This window comes from Scyliorhinus torazame, chromosome 11 (assembly GCF_047496885.1).
Source record: "Scyliorhinus torazame isolate Kashiwa2021f chromosome 11, sScyTor2.1, whole genome shotgun sequence".
Lineage (NCBI taxonomy): Eukaryota > Metazoa > Chordata > Chondrichthyes > Carcharhiniformes > Scyliorhinidae > Scyliorhinus > Scyliorhinus torazame.
In genome coordinates, this window is record NC_092717.1 from 242282516 (window position 1) to 242297488 (window position 14973).

Here is a 14973-nt window from a genome sequence, read left to right on the forward strand (position 1 = left end):
GATCATGTCCTTGTAATAACTGGTATTTATACAGCATCTTTAGTTTCTTGTAACAACAGCGACTACACTTCCAAAGTACTTGATTGGCTGAAAGTGTTTGAGACAAGTACTAAATAAATGATTTGCTTATTTTCTTCATCATGTAGTAATACGCTCCAAGGTGCTTTGTAGGGGCATTAAAACCTTAGCACCAAGCAACATGAGCTATTCAAGGGTAGTTATCCTAAAGCTTGGTCTGAGGTAGTTTGTAAACAACATCGTAGGAAGGGGGGGGGGGGGGTGTTTAGGGACGGAATGTCAGAGCGAGGGGGGGGGCGGGGGGAAGGAGGGAGAGAGATTTAAGACTGGGATTCCAGAGAGTGAAGGAGAGATTTAGGGCCGGAAAACTAGGATGGGGGGGGGGGGGGGGGGGGGGAGAATTCCAGAGCTTTTAGGTCTTTGACAGCTGAAAGCATGGTTCCCATAGTGAATGAAAATGAATGAATGAAAATCGCTTGTTGTCACAAGTAAGCTGCAAATGATGTTACTGTGAAAAACCCCTAGTCGCCACATTCCGGCGCCTGTTTGGGGAGGCTGGTACAGGAATTGAACCCGTGGTGCTGGCCTTGGGCTGCTTTACAAGCCAGCTGTTTAGCTCACTGTGATAAACCAGCCCAGTATTGGTGGAGTAAGGAGTGAGAGCCTTCGATCACAGCGGGCGAAGTTGGTTTGTTTATCATAAAAGTAGCCTTTTACCACTTGACCAGCTCTCGGTGTGCAGCAGCAGCACGAGGGTCAACACTGCAGTACATGGTGACACTGCGGTCGTTGTTACAACAATCTCTGGGTTCCTCTCGATTGTTCATGATGTGGAAAAGCAAATTATTGATTAAGTTAGGAAGATGAATGTCTTCATTGTAATCGGTGCTTGGGAAGTGGAAGGGTGTTGGCCAATTGGTCAAGTTTGTACTGTTGATTTCGCATCACAAACGAGGCAACTTGTTGGATATACTTATCTCTAAATTCAGCATGGGGAAACCATCAGGAGGGCCATGAATAAAGTTTGAGATTATAACAAAGAGAAGCAGCGGGATTCACCAATAATGGGGCAACGTCGGCGGGAAAACCGGCACCAACCACTCCAGCGTCAACGGCCCCCGAATGTGAGGAATTCTCCACTTTCTAGGGGGCCAGGTTGACGCCGGAGTGGTTCCAGTCGGCCGGAGTGGTTCCAGCCAGCGGCAAAGGGCCGGCACGAGTTCGCGCATGCGCGGAACGGGTGGCGTATTTAAGCTCGTGCGCAGAGGTTCCCTTCTCCGCGCCGCCCCCTGGGCAACATGGAGCCCTACAGGGGCCCGGCGCGGAGGAAAGAAGGCCCCCACGGAACCAGCCTGCCCGCCGATCATTAGGCCCCAATCGCGGACCAGTCCAGCATGGGGGCCCCCTGGGGTCAGATTCCCCCCCTCCCAACAGGACGGCGCCCGCACGCTTAACTGCCAGGTCCCACCGTGTATGAGGTTAGCAATTCACCCCGGCGGGACTGGGAAAATCGCCGGGGAGGCCGCTGTCACCGGCCCCCGACTGGCGGGAATCCCGCCGCCGCCCGCAAAACGGCGTCGGCTCGGCGGGGCGGGAATCGTGCCCCCCCCCCCCCGGGGATTCGGAAAGGGAGTTATATTGGCGGATTTCTGTTTGATTTGCTCATCCAGCAGAGTGGGGGACAACAAGGCCTCGAAGGAAATCTGCTGTCCTTATCTGGTCTGGCCTCTTGACTGGCCTCTCCATCGTCGGCATCTCACCACCACCAACCTCGTGAGGGCTGTTGGGGTTGGGCTGTACACCTGCCGAAAATGAATTTAGAACCCAGGAGTTGGGCATCCTTGTGGTAGCTTATCCATGACGCATATATAAATGGCGCCTTTCACAGGCAATGACATATTTTGGAATGTTCTGTTGTGTTGTAGGGAACTCAGCAGCTGGTTTTGTCCACAGCTTGATCCTGCACATGACCACATGACAAATGACGAGATCTTCTGATGTTAGTGGTTCCAGTTGGAGGGATAGATGTTGGGCACTGGGAAGAGCACCCCACTTCTTTGGAGATGGTGTCTGTGGGATTATTTGCATCCTGAGAGGGGAGATGGGGGACCCGATACCACCCATTCCTCCCCCTCACTGCCATTGAACCTCCCATCGTACTTGCTGTCATCATGGGTTCCATTTTCTTTCTTTCTTTCGTCGAACACCAACCCCCCCCCCCCCCCCCCCCCCCCCCCCCCCCCCCCCCCCCCACACCCACATCGGGGTCCCATGTTGTGCCTCGCACCCACTTAAAACTCTATGAAGCCTCTCGCCCTGTCACATAATAAACTCTGCCTCCCACCCAAATCTGGCAATATGGGGAAGGCATTGTCTGAAAGAACAATGGTAGCCGATTCAGTGGTAACTTTTAACAAGGCCATTGCGAAGGAAAGGTTTGCAGAGCTATGGACAAGAGAGTTGTCGTAGACACGATGGGGCGAATGGCCTTCTGTGCCGTATCGTGATCCAGTAATCTTTAGTAGTGTCGCAAGTACGCTTACATTAATACCGCCATGAAGTTACTGTGAAAATCCCCTAGTCGCCGCACCGCCCGGGTACACAGAGGGAGAATTCAGAATGTCCAACTCACCTAACAAGCACTTCTTTCGGGGCTTGTGGGGGGAAACCGGAGCACCCGGAGGAAACCTACGCAGCCACGGGGAGAACGTGCAGACTCCGCACAGACAGTGACCCAAGCCGGGAATCGAACTCTGGTCCCTGGCGCTGTCGAGCAACAGTGCTAAGCACTGTGCCACCCATAAATAATGAGGAACACCAGTTTTTTGACTGAAAATAACTTAGTGAGCACCAAGGTTACATTTTAATACCAATAAATAATGGTTAATGTTTTTTTTTGACGGATTTTGTGGTTGAAATATTGGGGTGGTTCTTTTTTTGTTTAAATTGTGTGTTTCACATGTCCGCCGTCCTTTTGTGTGAAGTGTTTCCGAACATCTGTCCTGAATGGGCTGGTTCTGATTTTAATGTCCTGTCGTCTCGTTCTATACACATACCAGTAGACTGTGTCTCTCCCCACCAATCCATTCCTTTCAAAACCCTGAACCATTCACTCAAAAGACCTTGAACCACCTCGGGTTCCTCTACTTTGACGCCTCCTCCACTGGTACTGCGTAAAGGAGGCCATTCAGTTCCTCACGGTCTGTGCTGGCTCTCTGAATGAGCTGTCCACAAAGAGATCCATTGCCGTTGCTCTATGCCCATAGGCCTGGAAATGTTTTGGTCCAAATGTTTTTACAAACAGCTGTGTGAATGTGCTGGGAACTAAAGAGCGCTGCCCTGTTTTCTCTTGCAGTGGGGTTCAGTGACTGTTACAGGAGAGTGGTGGTGCAGTACGAGACGAGTAACCCGAGCTTCAGGGTGCTACGTGACGGTGTGGTGTACGCGACGGAAAACCTTCGCCTCTCTGGGAAACAGTTGAAGTTTGCGATAACCGCACACGCAATGCAGGCCCAGGAACGATGGCAAACAGCTGTGAAACTGACCGTCAGACCCGACAGCAGTGCCAAGCACAGTGGACAGAAGGTACCGAGTCATTCATGTATCAGTAACCAAGCCACATTCGTGGACCACGTGTTGTCTTTTTGGGTTTGGTTCCTCCTCGGCGCTGCGTACCTCCTAAGCCATTCGGCCCCTCCCAACCTTCTCGGCGACATCCGCTCAACCTCCAGCTCGTTGGAACAAGAGGGAGGCCATTCAGCCCATCGAGCCTATCACACTCTTCTGCAAGGCCATGCCTGATTATTCTATCCGCCTGCCTTGCCTCTACATCCTTCCATAACCTTACTCCCTCTATCTCTGAGCAAGATTTCTCCCTATCTACCCTATCTATGTCCCTCATAATTTACTCCTCGAGCAGGCCCTCCCAGCCCCCCTCTACTCGAAGGAAAGCAGCCCCAGTAGAACCAGCCTCTTCCTAATGAAACGCTTCAGCCCAGACAACACGTTTCCTCCCTTTCCTCCTAGGTGGCCTGGTCCTGGCTTTAATGTCTTGTTCTCTTGCTCGAGACTACCATACCTAGTAGACCATGTTTCTCTCTCTAACCAATCAATTCCTTTCAAAATCCTAAGCGCCTCAGTCAAATCACCTTGAGCCACCCAGGTTCCTCTTCCTCCACTCCATTTACCGGCCTGTCCTGCACAGCCCTCCAGGGTGGTTGGCCTTTCGGAATTCTCTTCTGTAGGAAGCTGGGTGGTTGAATATATTGAAGTTCGATCGTTTCTTGATGGACGAGGGAGTTGAGGGTGATGGCAGGGAAAGGCGGGAAAGTGGAATGAGAAAGAAAGAAAGAAAGAAAGAAAATCGCTTATTGTCACAAGTAGGCTTCAAATGAAGTTATTGTGAAACGCCCCTAGCCGCCACATTCCGGCGCCTGTTCGGGGAGGCTGGTATAGGAATTGAACCGTGCTGCTGGCCTGCCCTGGTCTGCTTTAAAAGCCATCGATTTAGCCCTGTGCTAAACAGCCGCTTGTGGGGGCGAGGCCTACGCAGACATGGGGAGAATGTGCAAACTCCACACAAGACAGTGACCCGGGTCCTCGGTGCCGTGGAGCAACAGTGCTAACCACTGCGCCACCGTGCCGCCTCATTCCTGAGTTTTGTAACCGACACGGGACCCACTGGGCCGGGCAGATTGGACACCCCGCGAGGCTCGTGGAGGACGAGCTTTCCCGCTGAGGGGTGGAGCTCCCTCCATCAGCGGGAGATCAAACCAGAATGTAAAAACCCAGTCCCTTCTGGGACCAATATCCATCGAGTCTTCGTTCTAATGCGGGAGAACACACAGCAGATCAGACGGCACCTGGAGAGTGTTAAATGTTTCCTTCGATGACCCTTCTATGGCTTTAAGAGATTCTCTGCCAACAGCGATCACAGAAAAGGGTTGTATAAATAAGTCTTTTTCTGAACACGTCCCCCAGACCCGCCTCTTATTTCTTGCCCCATTAGTACCTGCTTTTGACTTTCACCATCGACGTCACATGGCGAGGTTACACTAACCTCGTACGGAACAAGGTAGATGAGCTTGTGGCCCAGACTGTGACTGGCAGGTATGATGTGGTAGGCATCACAGAGACATGGTTGCAGGGGGTTCAGGACTGGCATTTAAACATCCAGGGATTCACAACCTATCGAAAAGACAGAGAGGTGGGCAGAGGGGGCGGGGTTGCCTTGTTAATTAGGAATGAAATTAAATCAATAGCACTAAACGACATAGGGTCAGATGATGTGGAGTCTGTGTGGGTAGAGTTGAGGAACCACAAAGGCAAAAAAACCATAATGGGAGTTATGTACAGGCCTCCTAACAGTGGTCAGGACCGGGGGCACAAAATGCACCACGAAATAGAAAGTGCATGTCAGAAAGGCAAGGTCACAGTGATCATGGGGGACTTCAATATGCAGGCGGACTGGGTAAATAATGCTGCCAGTGGACCCAAGGAAAGGGAATTCATTGAATGTTTACAGGAGGGCTTTTTGGAACAGCTTGTGATGGAGCCCACGAGGGGACAGGCCATTCTGGACTTAGTGTTATGTAATGAGCCAGACTTGATTAAAGATCTTAAAGTAAGGGAGCACTTAGGAGGCAGTGATCATAATATGGTCGAATTCAATCTCCAATTTGAAAGAAAGAAGGTAGAATCAGATGTAAAGGTGTTACAGTTAAATAAAGGTAACTACAGGGGCATGAGGGAGGAACTGACGAAAATCGACTGGGAGTAGAGCCTAGTGGGAAAGACAATGGCAGGAGTTTCTGTTAGTAATTGAGGACACAGTACAGAGGTTCATCCCAAAGAAAAGAAAGGTTATCAGAGGGGGGATTAGGCAGCCATGGCTGACAAAGGAAGTTAGGGAATGCATCAAAGCAAAAGAGAAAGCCTATAATGTGGCAAAGAGTAGTGGGAAGTCAGAAGATTGGGAAGGCTACAAACAAACAGAGGATAACAAAGAGAGAAATAAGGAAAGAGAGGATCAAATATGAAGGTAGGCTAGCCAGTAACATTAGGAATGACTGTAAAAGTTTCTTTAAATACATTAAAAACAAACGGGAGGCAAAAGTTGACATTGGGCCGCTCCAAAATGACGCTGGTAATCTAGAGATGGGAGACAAGGAAATAGCTGAGGAACTAAATAAGTACTTTGCGTCAGTCTTCACAGTAGAAGACATGAGTAATATCCCAACAATTCCAGAGAGTCAGGGGGCAGAGTTGAATATGGTAGCCATCACAAAGGAGAAAGTGCTAGAGAAACTAAGAGGTCTAAAAATTGATAAATCTCCGGGCCCAGATGGGCTACATCCTAGAGTTCTAAAGGAGATAGCTGAAGAAATAGTGGAGGCGTTAGTTATGATCTTTCAAAAGTCACTGGAGTCAGGGAAAGTCCCAGAGGATTGGAAAATCGCTGTTGTAACCCCCTGTTCAAGAAGGGAACAAGGAAAAAGATGGAAAATTATAGGCCAATTAGCCTAACCTCGGTTGTTGGCAAGATTCTAGAATCCATTGTTAAGGATGAGATTTTTAAATTCTTGGAAGTGCAGGGTGGGATTAGGACAAGTCAGCATGGATTTAGTAAGGGGAGGTCGTGCCTGACAAACCTGTTGGGGTTCTTTGAAGAGATAACAAATAGGTTAGACCAAGGAGAGCCAATGGATGTTATCTATCTTGACTTCCAAAAGGCCTTTGATAAGGTGCCTCACGGGAGACTGCTGAGTAAAATAAGGGCCCATGGTATTCGAGGCAAGGTACTAACATGGATTGCCGATTGGCTGTCAGGCAGAAGGCAGAGAGTCGGGATAAAAGGTTCTTTTTCGGAATGGCAACCGGTGACGAGTGGTGCCCCGCAGGGTTCAGTGTTGGGTCCACAGCTGTTCTCTTTATATATTAACGATCTAGATGACTGGACTGGGGGCATTCTGGCTAAGTTTGCCAATGATACAAAGATAGGTGGAGGGGCAGGTAGTATGGGGGAGGTGGGGAGGCTGCAGAAGGATTTAGACAGTTTAGGAGAGTGGTCCAAGAAATGGCTGATGAAATTCAACGTGGGCAAGTGCGAGGTCTTGCACTTTGGAAAAATGAATAGAGGCATGGACTATTTTCTAAACTGTGACAAAATTCATAATGCCGAAGTGCAAAGGGACTTGGGAGTCCTAGTCCAGGATTCTCTAAAGGTAAACTTGCAGGTTGAGTCCGTAATTAAGAAAGCAAATGCAATGTTGTCATTCACCTCAAGAGGCTTGGAATATAAAAGCAGGGATGTACTTCTGAAGCTTTATAAAGCATTAGTTAGGCCCCATTTAGAATACTCTGAGCAATTTTGGGCCCCACACCTCAGGAAGGACATACTGGCACTGGAGCGGGTCCAGCGGAGATTCACACGGATGATCCCAGGAATGGTAGGCCTAACATACGATGAACGCCTGAGGATCCTGGGATTATATTCATTGGAGTTTAGGAGGTTGAGGGGAGATCTAATAGAAACTTACAAGATAATGAATGGCTTAGATAGGGTGGACGTAGGGAAGTTGTTTCCATTAGCAGGGGAGACTAGGACCCGGGGGCACAGCCTTAGAATAAAAGGGAGTCACTTTAGAACAGAGATGAGGAGAAATTTCTTCAGCCAGAGAGTGGTGGGTCTGTGGAATTCATTGCCACAGAGGGCGGTGGAGGCCGGGACGTTGAGTGTCTTTAAGACAGAAGTTGATAAATTCTTGATTTCTCGAGGAATTAAGGGCTATGGAGAGAGAGCGGGTAAATGGAGTTGAAATCAGCCATGATTGAATGGTGGAGTGGACTCGATGGGCCGAATGGCCTTACTTCCGCTCCTATGTCTTATGGTCTAACCAGGGTCGTTTTCCGTGGAATTTCGTAGGTTAAAGGGTGATTTGATCAGCATTTTTAAGATATCCAGGTGGATGGGTGAAACTGGTTGGGGAGTCTGTACGAATAGATGGCAGAGTCTGAGAAAGCAGAGCCCCATCTTCCCAGTGCAGCCAGGCCCACTGAATGCTTCCAGCATCTTTTATTTTCTGAGGGTATCGGCAGCTTTTTGATCTTTATCAACTTTTTGTCGTATCGTTGATTTATTGTTATGTCTGGAAACTTGTTACATCTTCTGATAATTGTGCACAGTTGTCTGGTGTGGATAGTGTTCGGAGGGGGGGGGGGTTCAAACCGGGGCTGTAACAAAAGCAAAATACTCCAGATGTCGGAAATCTGAAAATAAAATCAAGATGCTGCATAATCTCGGCTCGGCAGCTCTGGAAGTATCTGCCGCGAGAGAAACAGAGTTAACCGAGGGCAGCATGGTGGTTAGCCTAATTGCTTCACAGCTCCAGGGTTCCAAGTTTGATTCCCGCTTCGGGGTGTCTGCACGTTCTCCCCGTGTCTGCGCGGGTTTCCTCCGGGTGCTCCGGTTTCCTCCCACAATCCAAAGATGTGCAGGTTAGGTGGATTGGCCATGATAAATTGCCCAGAGTGTCCAAAATTGCCCTTAGTGTTGGGTGGGGTTACTGGGTTATGGGGATAGGGTGGAGGTGTGGACCTTGGGTAGGGTGCTCTTTCCAAGAGCCGGTGCAGACTCGATGGGCCGAATGGCCTCCTTCTGCACTGTAAATTCTATGATAATTAACGTTTCGAGTCCAGTGCAACTCCTCTCGGGATGGAGTTTGGTCTACCCACTGTCCAGCCAGTACGGTGACTAACTTGAAAGAAGAACAAGTAAATCTCTGGAAGCATTGTCTGCGGCCTGCGACAGTGCGAAGAGAGGAGCTGTCGCACCTCCAGCGATTGCATGGGCTTGTCTGGTAGGAAGGAGATGAGGTGATAAGAGGAGTGGACCAGGGTGGCGTGGAGGAGATGGTTGCTGCAGGAAATAGAGGGGAGGGGATGTGTTGGATGATGCCGCCATTATCTAATTGGTTGAAATGGGGGATGATAATCCTTTAAATGTGGAGGCTGGCGGGGTGGGCACTGGGCAGGAGTGGAAAGGGTGAGGGGAGGGGTGTAGGAAATGGGTCAGACAGGGGCCCTGTTAACTATGGTGTGGGGTTATCCTCGATTTGAGGAAAAAGGCAAATACTTTGGAAGTTCTGTTACGGAAGGTGGCATCATCAGAACGATGGATGCAACGGAGACGGAGAAACCTGGAGATTGGAAGGGAGCCCTGGCCAGAAGCGGGGGTGTGAGGCAGTGTTCTAGAGGGTGGGGGTGATTTTATTGGACAGTGAATCATCAGAAATTGAGGACTGAGAGGTCGAGGAAGGGAAGTGTGCGGGATGGACATGTGAAGGTGAGGGAGGGGAATGAGATGGACATGTGAAGGTGAGGGAGGGGAGTGTGACATGGACATGTGAAGGTGAGGGAGGGGAGTGAGAAGGACATGTGAAGGTGAGGGAGGGGAGTGAGATGGACATGTGAAGGTGAGGGAGGGAGGGGAGTGTGAGGGAGGGGAGTGTCAGATGGACATGTGAAGGTAAGGGAGGGGGAGTGTGAGGGAGGGGGAGTGTGAGGGAGGGGGAGTGTGAGGGAGGGGGAGTGTGAGGGAGGGGAGTGTCAGATGGACATGTGAAGGTGAGGGAGGGGAGTGAGAGAGATGGACATGTGAAGGTGAGGGAGGGGAGTGAGATGGACATGTGAAGGTGAGGGAGGGAGGGGAGTGTGAGGGAGGGGAGTGTGAGGGAGGGGAGTGTCAGATGGACATGTGAAGGTGAGGGAGGGGAGTGAGAGAGATGGACATGTGAAGGTGAGGGAGGGGAGTGAGATGGACATGTGAAGGTGAGGGAGGGAGGGGAGTGTGAGGGAGGGAAGTGTCAGATGGACATGTGAAGGTGAGGGAGGGGAGTGAGAGAGATGGACATGTGAAGGTGAGGGAGGGGAGTGTCAGATGGACATGTGAAGGTGAGGGAGGGGAGTGTCAGATGGACATGTGAAGGTGAGGGAGGGGAGTGAGATGGACATGTGAAGGTGAGGGAGGGAGGGGAGTGTGAGGGAGGGGAGTGTCAGATGGACATGTGAAGGTGAGGGAGGGGAGTGAGAGAGATGGACATGTGAAGGTGAGGGAGGGGAGTGAGATGGACATGTGAAGGTGAGGGAGGGAGGGGAGTGTGAGGGAGGGGAGTGTGAGGGAGGGGAGTGTGAGGGAGGGGAGTGTGAGGGAGGGGAGTGTCAGATGGACATGTGAAGGTGAGGGAGGGGAGTGAGAGAGATGGACATGTGAAGGTGAGGGAGGGGAGTGAGAGAGATGGACATGTGAAGGTGAGGGAGGGGAGTGAGAGAGATGGACATGTGAAGGCGAGGGAGGGGAGTGTGAGGGAGGGGAGTGTGACATGGACATGTGAAGGTGAGGGAGGGGAGTGAGAGAGATGGACATGTGAACGTGAGGGAGGGGAGTGTCAGATGGACATGTGAAGGTGAGGGAGGGGAGTGTCTGATGGACATGTGAAGGTGAGGGAGGGGAGTGTCAGAGATGGACATGTGAAGGTGAGGGAGGGGAAGGTGAGGGAGGGGAGTGAGAGAGATGGACATGTGAAGGTGAGGGAGGGGAAGGTGAGGGAGGGGAGTGAGAGAGATGGACATGTGAAGGTGAGGGAGGGGAGTGAGAGAGATGGACATGTGAAGGTGAGGGAGGGGAGTGTCAGAGATGGACATGTGAAGGTGAGGGAGGGGAAGGTGAGGGAGGGGAGTGAGAGAGATGGACATGTGAAGGTGAGGGAGGGGAGTGAGAGAGTTGGACATGTGAAGGCGAGGGAGGGATGGAACCTGGAAGCAAAATTGAAGCATCTTTCCAGTTCCAGACGAGAGCATGAAGTGGCATCGATACAGTCATCAATGTAACTGAAAAAGTTTGGGGACGGGGGCCTAAGTAGGACTGGAACAAAGGACCAGGAGGACAAATAGAGAGTCCGTATAGGAGAGAATTAAACTGAAGTGGGGCACGAGCCGGCTGAAACAATGGGCCTTTGAGGGCAGTCCTGTTGTGGATTTTGGGAAGCGGGTGCTGTTTTAGCCACCAATTGCTAGAGCCATGAGTTTAGCCAATGGCAGAACATGGTGAGTAATCTGACCAGATTAATAATCAAATGATGGGCATGACCTAAACATAATTAAGTGTAGCTTATTGGTCAGTGTTCATTAGGCATTTGAACAGTTAAATAGCTTTAAAGTTAATAGCTGACCAGGTAGAACGAAAGGGGGCCATTGTCTTCACATTCTGAGCTGTTTGGAAACGATAACGCCAGGAGGGCTGCCGAGTGCTCGAGCTCGGGCTTCCTGAGCGAGAGGGGTGGCTGGCGTCAGGATAGCGGTAGACCGGATGCTGGCCAGTCTGCGGACACCTGTGTTTCAGATGGTATCTTCAGGAGTGAGAGAGGGGATTTAACAAAATGGTGATTATGTGGATTGCTCCCTGTGCCACGCTCTAGTGAGTGACGCAGTGCGGGCGAATGTGTGGTTGGAGGCAGGGTGCAGGAGAGAGGTTTCGGATTTTTACGGCAATAGGACCAATTCTGGGGCCTCTACAAGCCGGGTGCGTTCAACTGAACAGAGCTGGGACCAATGTCTTCGCGGGGAGGTCAGATGGCGCTGTTGGCTTGGTGCAGGGGCCAGATGTTACAGCAATGAGACAACACACGTAGAAAATGAGGAGGGACAAGCAGCCAAGGAAGAGCAGGAATTCACGTCTCGAATTGGGCAGGGTGGTGAAATGGCTCCCATGTATTCGGGAGGGCTGGGGGAAGAGCAAAGACACTGGGGACTGCAGCTGGACAGATCGAGGGTGATACTGTTGGACGGAGGGTCGATAGACTAGAGGCTTCGAGGACCAAATCTGTTAGGTTCGAGCTGAAAAACAGAATGGGGACTGTTACATTACTCGAGGAGCTGAGGGAGGAGCAAATTGGCAGGCAAACTTCCCAAGAGAAGTTTATAAGCAACAGATCTTCAGTGATCTCACTGTAGACCAGGGAATAAAGGGCAAGGAGAGGGAAGAACCCTGAAAATGTGAGGGGGAGAATCATTGTGGAGGAAGAGGTTAGCGTCAGACAATGAGGTGGTGCTAAATAGATTAGTGTCACATGTGGATTCTAGGTCATTGGGGGTTCATTAAAAGGTGAAGGCCAAAGCGCTGGTGTGATGAACGGTTACTGCCTTATCATCATGTAAGGTGATGTCCCCTTTAAGACCGGGCTTGGAACCCTGGGGACTCCGCCTCTGGCTCCGCCCATCTGGGAGCCATACATAAAGGGCTGCCTCATGGTCTGTATAGCAGTCAGCACTCGTCTCTAGCTGTAGCATAGTTATTAGTCTAATAAAGCCTTCTTTACAGTTTAATCTCTAAGCATCATTATTGAGGGTACCTCAGCTGGCCACAATCTTTCAGTGCTCCTTGGTAAGAGGGTGTTGCTGCTGGACTGGGGAGTGTTGTACACTTGCTGTTCAACAGAAAGGGAGAGTGTTAAATCTGGTATCGGTCCAACGTCCGAGATTGGAAAACTATTAGAGACTATTGTCGAGGACATAATTCATTCCCATTTTGAGGCGCCAGCACAGACGAAGTAGGTTTTCGAAATGACCAGGGATTTTGATCGAGCAATTGACAAACTGTTTCCTTTTGACAAATGGATCGACAGTCAAGAGGTCACAGATTTCAAAGGATTGGGGGAAACCTCTTCAGATGTTAAGACCTGGATCGCAGGCGCACGCTCTTGACTCCCAACGGCAAGCGGACATGTCCTTGAAATAGAATTATTTACAGGATGAGGGGCAAATAGGCCGGGGCGCGGCACTACATGTGACAACTTGTCCGAAAGGCCAGTACACGCGATGAGCTAATTGGCCTCCCATCAGAAGAAAACCATTGCTGTTTATAAAAATAGAGAAAACCGTGGAAAACATCAGCAGGCCTGAAAACCTCAGCGTTTCCAGTTATATTTCCGATTCCCAGCATCTGCAGTGTTTCGCTTTGGTAACCCCTGCCCTCCACTGACCTTCCCTTTAATCCCACTTGACACCGTTGGGCAGCACGGTAGCATAGTGGTTAGCACAGTAGCTTCACAGCTCAAGGGTCCCAGGTTCGATTCCCGGCTTGCGTCACTGTCTGTGCCGAATCGGCACCTTCTCCCCCGTGTCTGCGTGGGTTTCCTCCGGGTGCTCCCGTTTCCTCCCACAGTCCAAAGACGTGCAGGTTAGGTGGATTGGCCATGATAAATTGCCCTTCGTGTCCAAAAAAGGTTAGGTGGGGTTGCTGGGTGATGGGGTAGAGGTGTGGGCTTAATTAGGGGGCCCTTTCCAAGGGCCGGTGCAGACCCGATGGGCCAAATGGCCTCATTCTGCACTAAGTTCTGTGATTCTATGATCCCCCTTTTCAATAGCATAAAAGCTATTTCCGTTCTCTCCCACATGCAAGACACCCCATAAAGCCTATTCCTTTGAATAATTGGTCACCTGCCCTAATATCTCGTCGTGTTGCCCGTGTCAGATTTGATCGGTTAACGCTCCTGTGTCTATGAAACACCGTGGGGCTATTTCACTTTTTGTTAAAGGGGCTAGAAAAATGCAAGTTATTTGAAAACTAGCGCAAAGTCCCAATTTTGGGCATGCCCCGATGGAGTTGGCAGATATTTTGCAGAGCAGATTGTGGCCACCACAGGCAGCCTCTCGATCCTAGCGTGTGTGGGCGAGGCTGGAGTAATCAGCAAGTTCTTGTCTGAAACCCTGTTGACGCAGGCGTTAATTGAAGACTGGGTATCTCGGATGTGCGCAAATGGAAGCCGTCCCTGCCAGTACCTACGTGCCGCTGCGGAGAACTGCGTTAGAACCTTGCCGCACGCAGCAGCGTCATTCCCCCAAACGGCCAGCGTTTCTGCTTCCCTCTAGTTTCCTCCCACCCTCATTCAGCTACGTGTCACCTGTGCCTCAGTGGGCAGCACTCTTGCCCCTGGGGCACAAGGTTGTGGGTTCAAGTCCCGCTCCAAATCGAGGCTGAGACCGAGGTGAGAATATTCAGGTGAGTTGGCTCCGGGGGTGAGGAACTTTGGGGTGGATTGGCGAAGATGGGACTGTTCTCTTTCGAGAAGAGCTGTTTGAGGGGTGGTTCGATATGCGGTTCGCATTTTTGCTTCACAGCTCCAGGGTTCGAGTCCCGGCTTGGGTCACTGTCTGTGCGGAGTCTGCATGTTCTCCAGGTGTCTGCGTGGGTTTCCTCCGGGTGCTCCGGGGTCCCACAAGTCCCGGAAGACGTGCTTGTTAGGTAAATTGGACATTCCAAATTCTCCCTCTGTGTACTCGAACAGGCGCCGGAGTGTGGCGACTAGGGGCTATTCACAGTAACTTCATTGCAGTGTTAATGTAAGCCTGTTTGTGACACTAATCAAGATTATTATTAACAATAAAACATAATAATTTCAGTGGGGATTCCATTAGTTAAAAGAAACAAACTGGAACTCTGACATGAGCAGAAATGTAGGTTTAATTTAAGGTGCTCAATGCCCTGTGGTTTGTGTTATTACGAATTTACGTTGACCGACTACTTTGTGTCTCCCTTTATTTAATAAACACCAAAACTGCCAGTCGTGGAATTTTAAAATTGCACGGTGTTTTTTATTGTTTCTTTCGTGGTATCTGGCCATCGCTGGGCTGGCCCAGCATTTGTTGCCCATCGCTAATTGCCCTTGAACTGAGTGTCTCACTCGGCCATTTCAGAGGGACAGTTAAGAGTCAACACATTGCTCAGGGTCTGGAGTCACAGGTAGGCCAGACCGGGTGAGGACGGCAGATTTCCTTCCCTAAAGGACATTAGTGAACCAGATGGGTTTTTTAAACAACAACTGATAGTTTCACGGTCACCATCGTTGAGACCAGCTTTTATATTCCAGATTTATGTAATAGAATTGAAATTCCACCAGT

The 14973-nt window shown here is 50.4% G+C and overlaps 1 protein-coding gene across 1 annotated transcript in view; it reads left to right on the forward strand.

The window, feature by feature from the left end:
- The window catches only part of cdh2 (cadherin 2, type 1, N-cadherin (neuronal)), a 195193-nt gene that overhangs the window by 113953 nt on the left and 66267 nt on the right, over positions 1-14973 (forward strand). Inside the window, exon 3 of the mRNA XM_072468490.1 lies at positions 3374-3603. Coding sequence (XP_072324591.1) covers positions 3374-3603 — 230 coding nt within the window. The remainder of the gene's footprint in view (positions 1-3373; positions 3604-14973) is intronic.